This window comes from Trichomycterus rosablanca, chromosome 12 (genome assembly GCF_030014385.1).
Source record: "Trichomycterus rosablanca isolate fTriRos1 chromosome 12, fTriRos1.hap1, whole genome shotgun sequence".
In the NCBI taxonomy this organism is placed as follows: Eukaryota; Metazoa; Chordata; class Actinopteri; order Siluriformes; family Trichomycteridae; genus Trichomycterus; species Trichomycterus rosablanca.
The window spans coordinates 8,305,531-8,322,884 of NC_085999.1; the positions used below are offsets into that span (position 1 = coordinate 8,305,531).

Genomic DNA, 17,354 nt, shown 5'->3' on the forward strand with positions numbered 1-17,354 from the left:
TTTGTTTAACTTGTACTGCTTTTATACAAAAAAACTAATATAGTATGCAATCAAAACGTTTGTATGCATGATTGGAATCGCTGGATTGTTGAAAATCATAATGATTTAAACAAATAATTTTGATTATTAAATAATGCATAATTTTATTAAACATTTTAGGTAAACTGACCTGTAAAATATGGGGCATATTTACAAGTAAGTAGCAAAATGTTGGGCATCGACTCATTCATTATATACATTTATGTGGACATTCATAAGGTTCAAAGTCTTTAGATGTTTTAGAAATTACTTTTTTGTCCTTGACCCGGCGATTTTGAAACCAAATGGTGACTTGTCTTTCTGACAAGTTCGTGGAAGAAGCTATCCGGCGTCTCTTCTCTTTGGTTATAAACTGTGTAGCTGTGTACTCATGCTCGAGTTCCTTTAGCTGGAGTTTGGAGTATGGAACCCGTTTTCTTCTCCCCCGACGAAGAAAATCATTGTTATTATCATTCTGAGACAGCGTTGTGTCTTCTGCAAAGATTTCATAAATCCACAGTCAAACATACTTCTACAAACAATACTAAAAAACTCTCCAACTGTCTGAAAAGATATTACATATATATTCACTTTGTTACTGAAGTATTACCAACTTAACATATATTAGGCTACTCATACAAGTATGAAATTTGTAAACTGGGAGCTACATTATCCAACACATCTTACCTGTCAGTGGCTGCTCTTTTGGACAATACATTTGATTACTCCAACTGGTTGGCCACTTCCAAGACTGGTGGCCGTCTGCGACAGGTCTTTCATGTGTAGAATCACTTGTTATGGCCTGGTGAACTACAGGCACGTCAAAAGGTATCCTGCTGTATGGTGATGTGTAACTCTGATACACTCCTATATCACGAATCCTTGCCGGAGGTTCCCCGCAGTGTACCACTGATCTGCTGAAACCCACCACGTTTTGCTTATCATCTGAGCGTCCAGTTGCCTTCTGATTAACATCTTGGTGGTTAATTACACGCTGCTGAAACACTGCGCTCGGAAGAGGTTTGCAACTGTAGTAACTGTTGGTGAAGTGGCATCCGAAACCAATCTGGCTGTTAGCACAACAGGATGTGTCGGGGAACGATAGAGACTCGGGACTAAGTGAGCTCAGTGAATCCGACAGCGAGTAGGACGAAGATCGATTTGAATGTGCCCCAAACGCAGACGGGTAAAAACTTAGGCTGTGAACTGATTTTCTCTCCCCGAAAAACTCCTCCATATCCATGCTCATAACCGGTACAGCCTTACATGAAGTTTAAACAGTCATCAATTATCCTCATCTGTTAATACAATCCAGGTCACCCAACATATTAGTTGACAGCGGAGGTTTTATATTTGTTCTGACTAATTACACATCCTGACAACTTGGTATATTATTGGTTAGTGCTGACCATGTGACATGCAAATGACTATGTTGACGTTGGATAACGTTAACGCTTCAAAGAGATTAGTCTGTCCACAGCATGTTCAAATCGCTTCACTTTAAGAATTAGTTACTCACCTACGGTTATGTATACATAATTTATAATTAATACATATGCAGCGGATAAACAATGAATATATTATAGCTTGTTTTAAAATTAAACAGCTGTTGTATTACTTTATAATAAAAATGTAATAGTCTATTAAAATAATAACAAAGATAATACAAAACAAAAAAAATCAACTTAAAACAGATGAAGTTCTTAAGCTTGAAAAGTGTGAAAAGGCTATAAACATCAACATCTGCATATCACATGAAGCTTAGAATTATTGCCACTTCAGCCAACACAAATAAATAAATTTATTTTTTATTCATTTATTTATACATGTGTAAATATAGTGTACCATGTAAAAATAATATGACAAAATGTTAATTGATAAAAATGTTTACATACTTCTATATGTCTCCAATTATTCAATCCTTAAACATGGAGCGACTTTGTAATCAATACCTCTTTATCAAGTGACAAGCAATGCAGAAGATTCATATTCGACAATCATTACATCATCGTAATAGTAAACTAAATAGTAGACAGCTAGTAAGCTTACTAGTCAAACTTACACATGGTTAACCATGGATGATCGCCAAAAATCAATGTACTGTTTATCTACAGTTTATCTTAATTTAAGAGTCATTTAAGCAATGTTTTAATTACACATTTATTCTGTGTTTGTAAGTCAGTGGTAAATCTCTCAACCAAAATTACAAATTGTAAACAAACAAAAATTTGATTAAAGCCTGATTTGTTACATCTAACCCATCAGTGTATAATATAAAACAATCTTTCCTTGCGGTTGTATGCGAACACTTTGCTTTAACCAATTTAAAATACGTGTGCCAAATATTTATGGTTTATCTAGTAAATATTTAATATTTTTAAATATTATTTTACATGCACAAAGATATACTACAAGTATAAAACAAAACAAAGAATGAAATCTATATTAAGGCCTGGGAAAAACATTCCTGCCATATCAACAACTAAGCATTATGCAAGTGGGATATGTTTTGTAATATAATTTTACAACAGTATATGGGGGGGAGGGTCATTGTAAGCATACCCCCCATATATTGTGTTTACTGCCTTGATTTATATATTATAATATATATTATATTGTTATAGCTGTCTTCAACAAACAGTATAGATTTAAAGCACCAAACTCACAGTTGAAAGGGTGTCTACATCGATCATTTCAGCTTTGAGTTTGGTGCTAAAAAAGTATGTTAAGAGTACTTTCTGCGTAACCCCCTCTAGACAGCTCAAATATCATTGGAGTTTTGCATACATGACATTAGCTAGAGAATGTTACCTTGCAATTTAACAACGTTAAACGTGTACCGCCAATAGTGTGGTGATGAAATATGATAAACTTATACGTTTTCTAAAGTAATTTTTATCATTTACAAAAACTTAGTGAATAGTTTATTGGCAGTTGCAACCCCCAGCATAGGCCCACATGCAGTAATATTATTTTATCACTAGGTGGCTCTATTAGTCCACTATCAGGAACACCATCACCAACTGCAACGACACGGATCAAACAACCTAGATTTTTCGGGAACCATTTACAATGTACCACATATACAAACTAGTTTCTATATCAGTTGGTACTGTAGGTAAATGCAAATAACAGCAGAAAGGTGTTATCTGACTTTTCAGGTATTAATTGAAAATAGCATACTAAATACAGTGTTTACCTTTTTACTGAAAGCAGTTTAAAACTGTACAACTCAAAGACGAACCCATACATCAACGACAGTCAGAAATGTCACCAATTTCTTTGGGCTCAAGGTAATCTGGGACGGACCGAAACAAAGTGGAAACTCATGCTGTGGTCTGGCACATCCACCCTGCAAACTATGCGTCAGTGCCAATTGCATGGGGTAACAACATTTTGGAGCAATATGTGCTGCCATTCAGACGTCTCTTTCATTCCTGCTTGTTTCAGCAAGAGAATGCCTAGCCACACTCTGCACATGTTATAACAATGTGGTTTTTAAGTAAGAAAGTGCATATGCTAGACTGGCTTGCCTTTAGTCCAGATGTGTCTCATATTGAAATGTGTGATGCATTATGAAGTGCAAAATATGAGAACAGAGACCGTGGACTGTTGAACAGCTGAAACATTATATTAAGCAAAAATGGGAAATACTTCCCCTTTACCATCTACAACAATCAGTGTACTAATTTCCAAATAAACATAGAATGCTACCAAAAGAAAAGATGTTAAACATGCTGTCCTAAAAACCTTTTTTTGAGTTGGTGGTGAATCCATCAAATTTAGAAACAACAAAAACACTAACAAAGCACTGTTTTAGGTACACTTAGTACATAAATTCACTGATTTACTTATAAAAGAATACATTCACTGATTCACTTATAAAAGAATACATATCATTTTTGTGCGTTTACAATTGCTGGCAGTATCTTGTTTTTTGCTCTGTGTACTTTGCCGCCGCCCTTGTGTACTTTACCCCATTTATTATCCGAAAGGGACCACCATACAGTGACACTAACATGATGACATAATAGTGTGTTTTTCTGGTATGAAGGTATTAGATACAGCAGTGTTGTAGGGATTTTTAATTACTGTTAGATACTACAGTTTTTTAATGCACACTATGTGTAATATTTCTCTAGTTTATCAGTCTATCTTTTTAAGTGGACATTTTTTTAATTTACGTGATACTGTTGGCTTTATATTTTTGGTTGACAACCTATTCTTCTCCCAGCATAGACAGTGAAGTGTTTAAAAATTACAGCAACACCGCTGCCATTTATTACCATATTAGTGTCACTAGAGTCCACCATCAAAATAACATCTGGGCAGTTGGAGTCATATGGGGGTCCCTTTCTATTGATACAAAAGATAAAAGGTGTTCAAAGTGTAGGAAGGAACTGATGCTACTGTCAGAAGTATACATAGAAAGTTCATCATCAAATAATAGACATACCAGACAGATGTACTTAAGCGCTGAATGAGTATTTAATACTTAAGTGTGTGTGTGTGTGTGTGTGTGTGTGTGTGTTTAATGTTTAGTAGCATTTTAGTTGCTTGACCGTTTCACTTTAAATTGTTCGATAGATTAAGCCACGCATTTTTTTTAAATGGGTAATGACTTCATAAAGATTGGATTATTTCTAGAATTGAGAGCAATACAAATACTGTAGAATAAGCTCCATCAGGCTGCGTATAAAGGATGTAATAACTGAAACCTCTCAATCTTTCATTTACAAATAATTTATATGTACAAATGTGATGTGTTGTTATTTCCGTTTGTTGACTTAAAAATAAAATGTTTAATTTTATTTATAAGCTAAGTTCAATAATAAAAAAATTGGACCTTCACATTATTTATGCATACACGCACACAAACTGTTTGATGGGTTTTTATGGCGTTTTCGCCATATCACCATAATTGGTTATTTTACCTCAATATTACCTGAGCAGTGTATTGTTTATAGTTGTACTTTAAAGCACAAACATTTGTATTTTGCAATAATTGTAAAATAATATTTAATGTAGTACTGAAACGTGTAGCAAAACGGTTGCCTGATTGATCTGAATTCACCCTATATGGAGAGATGAAAAAACATCCACTTGGCAAGTAGACCAGTTAAAATACTGTTCAAAATGCGTGTTGGCTACCTTGCCAGTGCACAGGTTAGAAGCTAAGCATATGGGACTAAATACAATAAACATTTTTATTATTTTTTTGATACTGTATAAAAATGCAAATGTAATAATTTTTTGGCGTGTGACAAAACCCTTACTGCCTTATAAAAACTGGTGGGGGCGCCAAAGAACGTGAAAGTGCTTCTGTGTGGGTTCTGAACACCGTTGCTCAAAAAATAAAAACACCTCTCACTTAACCTTACCTTCAGACTCCGTTCACTCCCTGAAGTGCACACTTGATCTGATAAGCATCATACGGAACATGTTTAGATATCAATGCACAGTAGATTAAATATTAAAATGTCAAGAGTTAATAAAGCAATTATTTTAAATGTGGTCCTTTTTTAACTGGTTAAACTTAATTGTCAAATACAGGTGTAATTCGCTGCGCTGTTACATTGCTAATACTCTCTAAAAAGGCTTATTAACAGAAATAAGTCCACACACAAAAAGGAGAGTTTTTTTCTATTCATTTTTTTAAGACTCATTTGATATTTGCAAATGGAAAGTGAACAGCAAGGCAATTGTGCCAGTTTCGATTGATTTTCGAACATTCATGTGTAGAAAATTATATACAATTGTAGAACTAAGATTCTTTTAACATATCGACTCCAATGGAGTTGACTGGAGAAAATAAAACTTACATACCATAGGACCAGATTTTAACTTTTATTTATATTATCACATAACCTTTACGAAACATTTAAATATAATAAAAACATTATATAAATGTTATAAATATTGTGGTTTTTTGTTATTATTTAACACTACAGAAAAAATGGCACCTTTATAAAGAATATATATATAAATATATATATATATATATATATATATATATATATATATATATATATATATATATATATATATATATATATAATTTATATATACACACATTTTCTTCCAAAACGTTCAAGCAAAAATCGTCTGAGAAGTGGAGAAGTATGTAGAATCAGGGATGCGGGACGGGGAGGAGGCAAAATCTGAGCAGAAGGGAGGAACAATAGAGAATCAAAGCATAATGATATTCCTAAATGAAGAGGGAAATGTTGCCTCGCTCATTTTATTAATCAGACTGTCAATTTCACCCAAGAGGCCAAACCCAGGAGCCATCTAAAGCAGGCGCAGATCAGCGATGGGACAGCAGCTTTTCTCCTCACTTCTCTTTTCTCCCTCCACCTGGATATGAGGCTCAGAGCAAGCACGGCCTGACTCCATTATTTCTCTGACAGTCCCGCTCCTATTTATTTGCTTATAAACCTCTTACAATAAATGATCATTCAAGCAGCATCACGTGCACCTTTAACGACGAAGCAGCGAAGCTCTTTTTTTGATGAACGACATTTCGGACCGGTGAGGATGCGCGGGTCATTTTGAGCAGTCAGTCGTTGCTCGCACTGGCATTCATTCGTCTGTTGTTGTTTTTTTTTTTCATTTTTTCTTTTTTAATTCTCTTGTTCGTCTCGCTCAAAAAGGTGTTACATTATTTAGACTTAGCAGCAAAGTCGAAGGCGGATTAGCTCCGCGCCACATATTCTTTGGAGCATCAACAACACAAGGGGTTTCGTTTATTTTATCTTATTATTTTTTTTTTTTTTTTGATTCTTCATGATGGAGAGAATAAGAAAAGAGATGATTCTGATGGAAAGAGGGCTGCACAGTCCCGTACCAGGCAAAAGACTTCCGAATCTATCCGACTCAAATGGAAACGCGGTGCTAGAGGCCCTAGAAAATTCTCAGCACGCCGGGCGACTAAGCCCGAGAATTACCGCTTCTCTTCACGCTAGTCTGGGCGAGGTGCCCAGCAAAGGAAAATTCGAAATCGACAGCTTGTTCGGAAACCACCACACAAGCGACAACAGCACGTCTGCGGAAATCTCCTCCTCCGAAAACAGAAAGAAACCAAGCCTCTACCCTGAAGTTTCTACTGACTCCGAAATGAACAGCGATGTGGAAGTGGGTTGCCCATCGCATCGGTCCCCGGGCAGTGTCAGCCAGCACAAGGAAAATAATAATAAAGGTAAGAAGAATAGACTGGAAAAATGTAACATTTTACATAATTTAAATGTTAAAATAAATGTGATATACAAAAACAAGCGTGGCTGTTAATTTACCAATTTCTGGAAACAATTCCGTTGACGTAAGATAATATTGGAATTATGTGGACATATAAATGTGTAAATTTATTAAAAAAAATAAGTTTTTTAATGTAGATTTTTTAAAAATGTATAATATTATATTTTCTTCGTTTAATACACAGAAAGTACATAAATCTAAAAGTACAGAAATAAAAATTATAAATGACAAAATCCTAACTATTAATACAATCATACACCAAATTAATTTCAAGTTACATGATGTTATGCACATGTGTATCATTCATACAAAAATACTTAAAAAAGTATTAGTTTTTAAACGAACACATAAAAATACTCACCCCGCGCGCACACACAACACTTTTAATTTGTTAATTTTTTTATGATAAATTGTGCTATATTGCATTTGTTTAAATGTACAGTCTGCAGATAACAGCCTCAAAACTATAGATAACAATTTAGACATTTGACAAACGATTTAATCTAAAACAAATTACAGCTGAGAAAAGGTGCATAAAAAACATTGACAATTATATAATAACACAAATGTGGCTTACTAAACTGTTGTAATATTGTTTATTTGTTGTTATTTCCCCGGTCTCGTTAGGTTTTTCTGACAGCAATTGTGGGACTTCCAATTCAAGCTCATCATCTGTCTCCAATCATAACGGAAACTCTATTGGCAGCTCGACCAACTCAAACGCGGACCAGGTGAGAAGGTACCGGACGGCCTTCACCAGGGAACAAATCGGAAGACTGGAGAAAGAATTTTACAGGGAAAACTACGTCTCAAGACCCAGGAGGTGTGAGCTAGCAGCAGCTTTAAACCTTCCGGAAACAACTATAAAGGTAATATACTTCTTTTAAATGTTACAGGCTGTAAAATGAGATAAATGGCGTTTTAAATAAACACATACTTTATGTATATGCATTTGAGGTGTGCATTATAAAAGTTAACATGAAATGTTTTAAATCCACAAATAACATTTATAAAAAAGTATTTGTAAACCTGACAATCAATATAATTTTACACAGGCTATTTCACACTAGCGAATTAAATAAAACGAATTAATTTATAAATAAAACTAAAAATATATATAGTGTTCAGGTGCATGGGCATTTTAAGTAAATACGAAATTTGATTAAAAGTAATACATTTGTAGTAAAAATTATCATAATTTACTTTCACTGAAAATACCGTTTAATAAAAGCAGATAATTTTTAGCTGGACAATGCAAAGAGCCAAATAATAGTGGTCAAATAATGATAATTTTGGTTGCATATTGCGTGTTAAGTAAGGTTGTTTTTTGTTTTTGTTTTTATTGATTTAAAAGCGTAATAGTGCTAAACCGGTGTAAATTTGGTTTAGGTTCTTCTTTTTATGTTTGGTGTGTTTAGTGTCACTGCAATGTTCGTGTTTTAGATCAGTTAACAATTCTACGTTTTCTTATGATTAAAAAGCTTTCCTATGGACACTTTCTAAAACTCCAGTAGGCTACTGTATCTCGTTGCTTACTTTTAGACTTTTTTATTACACAGCATTTACAATCTACAATTTACACACACACAATCTACCCCATCTCACACACAAAATCTATATTTACGTGCAGTGTTTTGAATAATGTTGTTTTCGTTATTTTCGCTTTTGAAATGACGTCCTGGTATTTTACGCAAATTGTAAATTGTAAAATGTGTACCAAACGAAATGCTGTCAAATTTTGGCAATTGCGCGTCATTCGCTATGCAACAGTTTTAAGGTGCTGTCTATATTGGCGTGTGTGTGTGTGCGTGCGTGTGTGTGTGTGCGTGTAGGTGTGGTTCCAGAACCGACGAATGAAGGACAAGAGGCAGCGCCTGGCGATGTCCTGGCCACATCCGGCAGATCCCAGCTTCTATACTTACATGATGACGCACGCAGCGGCCACCGGAAGTCTGCCGTACCCGTTCCATTCGCACATGCCCCTGCACTACTACCCACACGTGGGCGTGACGGCCGCGGCGGCGGCAGCTGCAGCTTCAGGGGCCGCGTCTTCACCCTTTGCCACCTCCATTCGGCCCCTCGACACTTTCCGAGCGCTTTCCCATCCGTACTCGCGCCCGGAGTTACTCTGCAGTTTCCGGCACCCCGGACTGTACCAGTCGCCAGCGGGCCTCAACAGTTCAGCAGCGGCGGCGGCTGCGGCGGCAGCAGCGGCGGTTAGCGTACCCTCAGTCAGCGCGTGCTCATGCCTCAGCTGCCATAGCGGAGGCGCACTGGGCTCCCGCAGCGCAGGCTCGGACTTCACATGCACAGCGAGTGTGCCCAGATCCGAAAGCGGATTTCTACCCTACTCGGCCGCTGTGCTAAGCAAAACCGCAGTGCCCTCGCCGGACCAGAGAGATGAAAGCGCACTTAATAGATAACTTGCCATTTAAACATTTAACAAAATATATTTTATTCGATCATCGTGTTCTGTTAGCATATTTATAAAAAAAAAAAATAGGGGCAAAATTGTAAATCATTCCAAACAAACCTATTGTCCGAAACAATAATATTATAAATTTTATACAATTATATTGATTTAGTAATTGGAACTTAGGTCTTAGGCCTGTGGAACCAACGTGCTAAACACAAAAAAAGGCTATATTGTAATTACAGTACTACAGTGCATTTTAAAATTAGTCTTTATTTTATTTTATTTTACTTTATATACAAACATTTACTGAGACAGCTCATACACAAACCAAAAGGTAATAAGACAATACAACACGTGTGCCCCGAAAAATTCACTTGATTTACCTGTATGCATGATTTCCACATGAATAAACTATATCACATTAACACAATTATTGCCAAAAGTAAGGGCATTTTAAGAAACGATTGTGATAATGTAATATATTCTGTTTTCAAGTAAATTACTTAAATTAAATGAATCAAAGCAGCCCCCTTTTAGTGCACTTTTAATGTCTGTAAGGTACTAGGATAAGGATAACGGTCATGCCGTTCGGGGACTCCCATGATACAATAAAGCCATAGGCGCTGAGACTCTGCACTGCTTCCACAGTGTCAATTCTTGTGTTAATAATGTGAAGATTATGACGAAAATTGCCAATCATGCACCTTGATGGAGCTCCTTTGAAAGCGAAAATGCAGTAAGTTTCCTGTTCTGAGACATGTCACACCATAACAACCCGCTGTGGGAAGTCATTAGAGCAGGCAGATAAAGGACCTTGTGCATCTCACAATGTTCTTGGCGCATGTTGTACAGTAACAAATGTGGTATTCCTTATCAGTATCTAAAAAAATCTCATTCCGACGAGTCCTATTTTCAGTCCTTTTATTGGAGCTCTAGCTTTCGTGGGTAGAATTTAATCTCAGCTGTGTTTCGCTGATGCGAGAAGCCTCATTAAATTCGAACCGATATTTCCATAATGCTCCCAACAGAGACTCTTCACTCACAGTGTAACTCGCAGAAGCCCAGCATTAGACAAATTGCTCATCCATTTCTCGTCCGCATGCACAGTTTCGTCACCAAGATAACATTTTTTTACCGATAGGAAATTTAACTTTAACAAACGCAAAAGAGCATTTATATGTCCTGTTACGAATACGTTGTCTCATTTGGATAGGATCAAACCAATACATAAACAGCCACGTTGAACATTATTTGTTAATTTATTTATGTATTTATTTATTTATTATTTTATTTATTTATTTATTTATTTATTTAAATTGTATTAATAGGATTGGTTGAATGTTCATTTTATTTCGTCTTAGGTGCTATACCAATTCTTCACACGTTATATCGATGCCAGAGTTCGAAACACAAGTGGAACACGTGTGGTCTATTCAAATCACTGCATTGGACATATACATGCCACAACACATTGGTCACACTCATTGTATATAATACATTTTACATTGCTGTCAGTTTTTTTCCTACGTTAGTAGAGGGGCGAAGGGCTGGATATCGCAGTAGAAATAGTTAATTCGTACAATAACTGGGAGTAATACAAATCCTGTGTTTTGCCCTTCTTCCCAGGGTCGCTGTGATTAATGACTCTGTAAATCACGTCTCTGTATTTTAAATATTACCAAGTGTATTCATTTTTATTATTTTCACTTGAAAAATATGTGCAATATAAAATGTATAATATGCTATTTATTGACTGTGTTTGTTCTTGGGAAATAAATATTTAAAACACATTTAGCTTTGGTAAAATGTTGTTCCTTGCAAATAAATTACAAAATTAAATGCAAATTAAAATGTAAAACGTTAACTTTCGTTTTAAAAACTAGGATACATACTTGCACATCGCTTCTTACAAAAGCATGCATATAAATTATTTCGTATTTTTTTATGTTACACTGTACATTGCAATAACTTATTATTTATAACAAAATGTCCTATTTAAACAAAACGACCTATTTTTGCAAATACTTGCATAGTAACTTTGGAGTCAGTATTTCGAAGAAAAATAACTTACTAGTAATTTTAACTGTTGCGTATCGTAAGTAAAAAGACTACACTGAATTTAAAGCGCGCAATCGCCGGTCTTTCCGACAGTATAATTAACCATTATGTTTACATTACCTCTAAATGATACAAGCTGATAAAGTCTTTAAATTCAGCTCGTTTAAATATTCTTCTGAGCACCCACAGGAGAGTTGTTTTCTTTTCCCCATTAAAGAAATTGGATTAGGCTCATCTTTGAATGTTATGTACTGTGGTTCGATATGCGTACCACAGAAAGGGTTACACTCCATCCAAGAAAGGCATTGAGATAGATGGAAAGCTAAACAGGGAAAGACAAGAGGGCAGAAAACACTGGTTACAATAACAGTATCTTGTGTCCAATGTGCAAAGAGTAAAACAAATCATAAAAATGCAGACGCTGTCTGTCACCTTAACCGACTGTTTTTGACAAGAAAATATATCTGCGGCTTGTTTAATACAGTTTATATGTTCTTTATTTTGGTGCTAATAGAAAACCCAAATTAAATGTCCACTGGCGAAATAGAAATGCAAAGATCGATGATCCTCCCCTACTGTCCAATCACCCCTATTTAATTGACTGTATTTTCTGGGTAATTGAACTGCTTGTTGTAAATTGAAGATTTTATAGAAACGACATGAAAACTACATTTACTGACATTCATCGCGTCTTTGACATTGATTATCTGATCAGCGCGTGTCATCCTAACCTCCAATTCTTCATTACACACTGTTTATGAGCTGCTGCAGAACAACTCGCTTGTTCCACAGTGATTGATTGCCTTATTAACGCGTGTTCTTGTAAGTGTGACCGAACTGATTACGATGCATATGTTTAGAATAATGTTTCATTTAGCTGACTGCGAGTAATGCGAGGTGACAGCTGCTGCTAGGAGGACAAAAAACCTAAACTACAGGGAGCATGTGGGGCCAAAAGACTCAAGCGTGTTAAGGTGAAACAACTACAGAGAAATGGCAGTATAGACTAAAGCACACTGCAGTGAGTGGCTGACATAGCCTGTGAATTCATATAGTAAATACGTTAACACCAACAACAACAGTAAAAATAATAATAATTATAACACTACTACTAATAATAACAGTGATAATAACAATAGGCGGCAAGGTGACGCAGTGGGTTGCGCTGTCGCCTCACAGCCGGCGTCCTTTCTGTGTGAAGTTTGCATTTTGCATATTCACCTTGTATCTGGGTTTCCTCCGTGTGCTCCGGTTTCGTCCCACAAGTCCAGACATGTGTGCGCGTGTTTTACCTGGGCCTGTGCAGTTTACTGCACGGTTCCTTTTTATTTGATGTACCTCAAAATTAAATTAAAAAAACATGAAAACGTCATGTCAAAAAGTTTGAATACACCTCTAAGTCAGTATTTAGTTACATTAATTAAGGTTTTAAGCAATAATGATTCCATCCTACAAAGTTTCCTGTATTACTGTGCACAACCTTAAAGCATAATATATCCAACAGCTGTCAAGGTGTTTTCTATATGCTGCTTTTCTAATCAATCATTTAGTGGTGTTGGGCACGTATTTTATTTTATGTTTTATCAGTCCACGACACTTTTTTGGATGTCTTTGCCTTATCTAGATGTAATTTTGCATACCTTGAACGGTGACATGTGTAATGTTTTTTTTCCTAATGATCCCTCCATGCATCCTCTTTGTACATGCTTTTTTGCTATTCATTTAATGCCAAATTAAAATGTGGTTTTGCTGTTTTGGTCGGCATGCAAGCAGTTTTGTCTATGAGTTTTCTATTGTTTTAGATTTTTCCTTGTTTTTTACAGTTACAACCCTATTGTTATTGACATTTCGGATAGTGGAAATTGTGAACTGGAGAACGTTTAATGTCTTTTAATAACCTCCCATGCATTCTAGGCATTACTTATCTCCAGTCTAGTGCTTAAAAAAGCCTATTGTTATTGGGTGATGGCTCCACATTTGAGGAGTCAATTAATTCAAGTCAATTAGGACCTAACAAGTTAATTAAGTTTTGAAACTGTAAGGGCTATTCTTAAACGTTTTAAAACTACACTTTCATTAATACATGAATCAGATGTAAAGTATTGTTGCAAAAACATTTGTAAAAAAAAAACTAAAAAAAAGTTACTAAAAAGCGCAAGCTGCAAAGGTCGTGTTTTTTTTCTTAAAATACATCAAACATCAGAATATGTTATTTGGCCAGAGGTGCCTTACAAACAAAATGCTACTTTTATATAACGGGATTAATGGATTAATTTAACCACAGATCATTAAGGCAGAATAAATGGTTAAATTAACTTATCAACCCATAATGATGATGAATGGGGTATTAATTTAGATAAGAGCTGGGCAATTTGCAAGTTTACGCATTAAGCTGCTAAAAATCCAGAGCAGGTCACACTAGCTTTCATGCATATGTCTTAAAACTTATACACTATCCACGCATATGATAAAAAAGCTTTAATACAATGGAAACTTAGTCGAAAAGGTTAATTTGATTAGAAGGTGATTCAGTAATTTAAACAGCAATTCAGATTCATTACCCGCTTTCAGACATTTAAATACATGATAGTTTTTTTTGTTTTTCTTCTTTACTGCTACTATTAACTAAATAAGGCGTGTTTATTAAGTTCAACCAGTGGTAGTTCGCCCTTGCTGGTTGATAATACAAGACAATACAACATCCAAAGTGTTTCCATGGTTTATTTGTCTATATTGCTCTGTCAGTGCAACATTACTTTTGGTAACTACTGGAATTAACAATCATTAAAAACAGAAATACAATAAACCACATTGACCACATCTTTCGTAAATGTTATATGTCCTAGATTGTCATTGGAACATTTTAAATGTGTCACGCAAACTACAGCCTCATCCACCCTGAACCACGTAAATGCAGTCGTAAAATGAGCTAATTGCACAAAAATAAATAAGAAAATATTAAAAATTATTAAAATTATTTAAAATTGGCTCATTTTAAATAATGTTGTAGCAAAAACTACTGAGGATTTTTTTTTAAAGAAACGAGACTAAGTAAAGGGAAGGCGGGCTGAGTTAAGCTGTTCTACGTATAAGAGAGCGTCATCTTGAAAAGCAGAAGCGGCTGCTCAGACAGGGTCAGGTTCGAACCAGACACGTATAGCATATAGCTAGCAAATCATTTACCCCTAGTGACACCTCTCAGGAGGTATCTGTAGGATACACGTTTCCAAAAAAACTTAAACAAATATGCTGTAATAACCACAATTAGCTTCATTGGCACGAATTTATATTAATTATGTACTGATGCCTTTTTACTCTTGGTTTGTGTCACAACAAAACAAAACACTTTTTTATACCCTTTTAAAATTTTTGCTGAGTCATTTAGACTACAAGAACTTTCCATCCTTGGTCACAGACAAAAGTAAAGGAAATGATTTTCCTTTATATATATGGGGGTATTTTAATTTCCTAATCCTAATAAATAAATAAACAATGGGATTTTGGGAGCTGTTTTTTTTAAATGAAAAACAAAAATTGCAAAATTTAGTTAAATAAAAAAAAAACTGGTCAGTTTGTTGGGGGGATAGTATAGGAATATTTTATTACACGAAACAAGTCATCATTTAGAACATTCTGGTTCTCTCCCACAGTTCATGTAAGTTAGGTGATTGGAGATACAAAATTTGCCAGTGATGGTGTGTGACCTGTAACTACCCGTCCTGTCATAATGCCAAAAGAGTAAAACATTAAACGTTAAAATCCAAACAAACAAACATTATTTAGAACAACAATAAATTGCAGTGATCCATTTGTCTAAAAAATTTGGATCCAAACCATGGCAGCTAAATGCTTTTCAAAACACCTGCACTCTAGTTTCCCCACTGATTATACCGCCTGTTTTTAATTGCACATTAAAAACTTTTCTTACATTAATTTACTCACACTAACAACAGGTCTTAATTCTATTGTTAGCATTTTTAATTAAACTTGATGCCTGCAACACATTTCCAAAAAAACAAAAAACAATGGCACAGGGACAACCGCTTATCCAATTATGGTCGCAAAGGTGCTGGAACCTATGCCAGTTTTTCAATGGGCGCAAGGCACACAGTAACACCCTGGATGGGGCGCCAGTCCATAGCAGGGTAGACACACACACACACACACACACACACACACACACATAGGGCAATTCAGTGTCTCCAATTAACCTAACTGCATGTTTTTGGACTGTTGGAGGAAACCAGCGCTCCCGGAGGAAACCCACACAGACACGGGGAGAACATGCAAACTCCGCACAGAAAGGACCCGAACTGCCCCGCCTGGGGATCAAACCCAAGACTTTCTTGCTGTGAGGAGACAGTGCTACCCACTTAGCCACCGTGCCGCCCGACATTACATCATTGTGTCCTTAAACAACACTTTCGAATTGTTTTGGGACTAAAGACACCTCCAGTTTTAAAAATGCAACTATACAGGGCTTTGTTGTTACATGCACTATATCTTATACAATATACAAACCCTAATTCTGCAAATTTTTGGACATTTTGTACAATGCAGGAATCTGTGATTTGTTACTTTTTGAGTCTTTATTTAACTGATCATTTAACAATTATAGTAATTATAAACATATTTAAATCATTTAACTCACACAAAAATATTGGATAGGGGCAAAGTCAGAGTGAAATTCACAAAATATTCAAAGATGGTGCTAAACTTTATGAGACATTTGGCAATAAGCTCTAAACGAACATTTCTCAGAGCAAGGTCGCAAATAATGTAGATCTTTTACCATCTACTGTACATAATATTTCAGAAATATCATGAGAAATGTGAATTCGTGCGGGGCATGGCATAAATCACTGTTAAATGTGCATGGCTTTCAAGTCGTTAATAAATATTTTATTGAATTTTGACTGTCATTAGTGCATTAGTGTATTAGCCAATACTTACCTTTGTTAAAGTAAAAAGGAATACATTTAAATAACTGTTACAGTGCAAATCCCACATCAGAAACAAAGCATCTTACAATAAACTAAACAGAAAATGAAAGAACATACTCTTTTTAAAAAGTGACCAAAATGAAAATATTAGCCATGAGGTGCCCAAAAATTCAAAAATGTTTAAAATTCAGCACAACTGCAACATATGTAGTTATTTTTTTTAATATTTATTTATTTACAGTTGCAGATTTTTAGAAGCAAACATCAAAGTGCATGTTATTTATGCAAAAGTAGTGATTTTTGCTGCTGGAACCAATGCTCATGCTAATTGTGAGGTTTGAGCAAAATATTTGCCCATTGTGTCATTATTTTTTTTTTTTATCAGAGAGGTTTGTTATATGTTAAAAAATCTTTTAAAACAATTATATATTTAAACTTACAAGTGTGGCACACACTATTGAGATTTTAGTGCTATGCTCAGGGGTCCAAAGGTGGCAACCTGGCTGCAAGACTCTAACAGCAACCTACTGAATGTTATTACAATACATTGCTGAGCTACCACTGCCCTTCTAACTTTTCTTTTTTTTTTTCTCCACAGAAATCAATCACGTACATTTGGAAACTCCGAAAATGTTTTCCATGTCTTTAGGGGCGGCACGGTGGCT

At 35.4% G+C, this 17,354-nt stretch overlaps 2 protein-coding genes across 2 annotated transcripts; one reads left to right on the forward strand and one right to left on the reverse strand.

Moving 5' to 3' along the window:
* Positions 1-229: 229 nt before the first annotated feature.
* On the reverse strand, positions 230-1,261 carry hoxd13a (homeobox D13a). Its single transcript, XM_063006669.1, has 2 exons — positions 706-1,261; positions 230-513 (listed from the first exon to the last, which is right to left on the reverse strand). Exons 1-2 carry the CDS (start codon positions 1,259-1,261, stop codon positions 230-232), a joined length of 840 nt encoding a protein of 279 aa, XP_062862739.1.
* A 5,543-nt stretch (positions 1,262-6,804) lies between these two features.
* On the forward strand, positions 6,805-9,695 carry evx2 (even-skipped homeobox 2). The gene is made up of 3 exons (XM_063006512.1): positions 6,805-7,216; positions 7,900-8,141; positions 9,105-9,695. The coding sequence occupies exons 1-3, from the start codon at positions 6,805-6,807 to the stop codon at positions 9,693-9,695; spliced, it is 1,245 nt and encodes a 414-aa protein (XP_062862582.1).
* The last annotated feature ends 7,659 nt before the right edge of the window (positions 9,696-17,354 follow it).

Excerpts from the sequence above, each read along its gene's own strand:
- evx2 (XM_063006512.1), top strand. The coding sequence starts at position 6,805 with ATGATGGAGAGAATAAGAAAAGAGATGATTCTGATGGAAAGAGGGCTG. Across the intron at positions 7,217-7,899 it reads CAAGGAAAATAATAATAAAG|GTTTTTCTGACAGCAATTGT; the intron begins GTAAGAAGAATA and ends CGGTCTCGTTAG. Across the intron at positions 8,142-9,104 it reads TTCCGGAAACAACTATAAAG|GTGTGGTTCCAGAACCGACG; the intron begins GTAATATACTTC and ends GTGTGCGTGTAG.
- hoxd13a (XM_063006669.1), bottom strand. The coding sequence starts at position 1,261 with ATGGATATGGAGGAGTTTTTCGGGGAGAGAAAATCAGTTCACAGCCTA. Across the intron at positions 514-705 it reads AAAAGAGCAGCCACTGACAG|AAGACACAACGCTGTCTCAG; the intron begins GTAAGATGTGTT and ends AAATCTTTGCAG.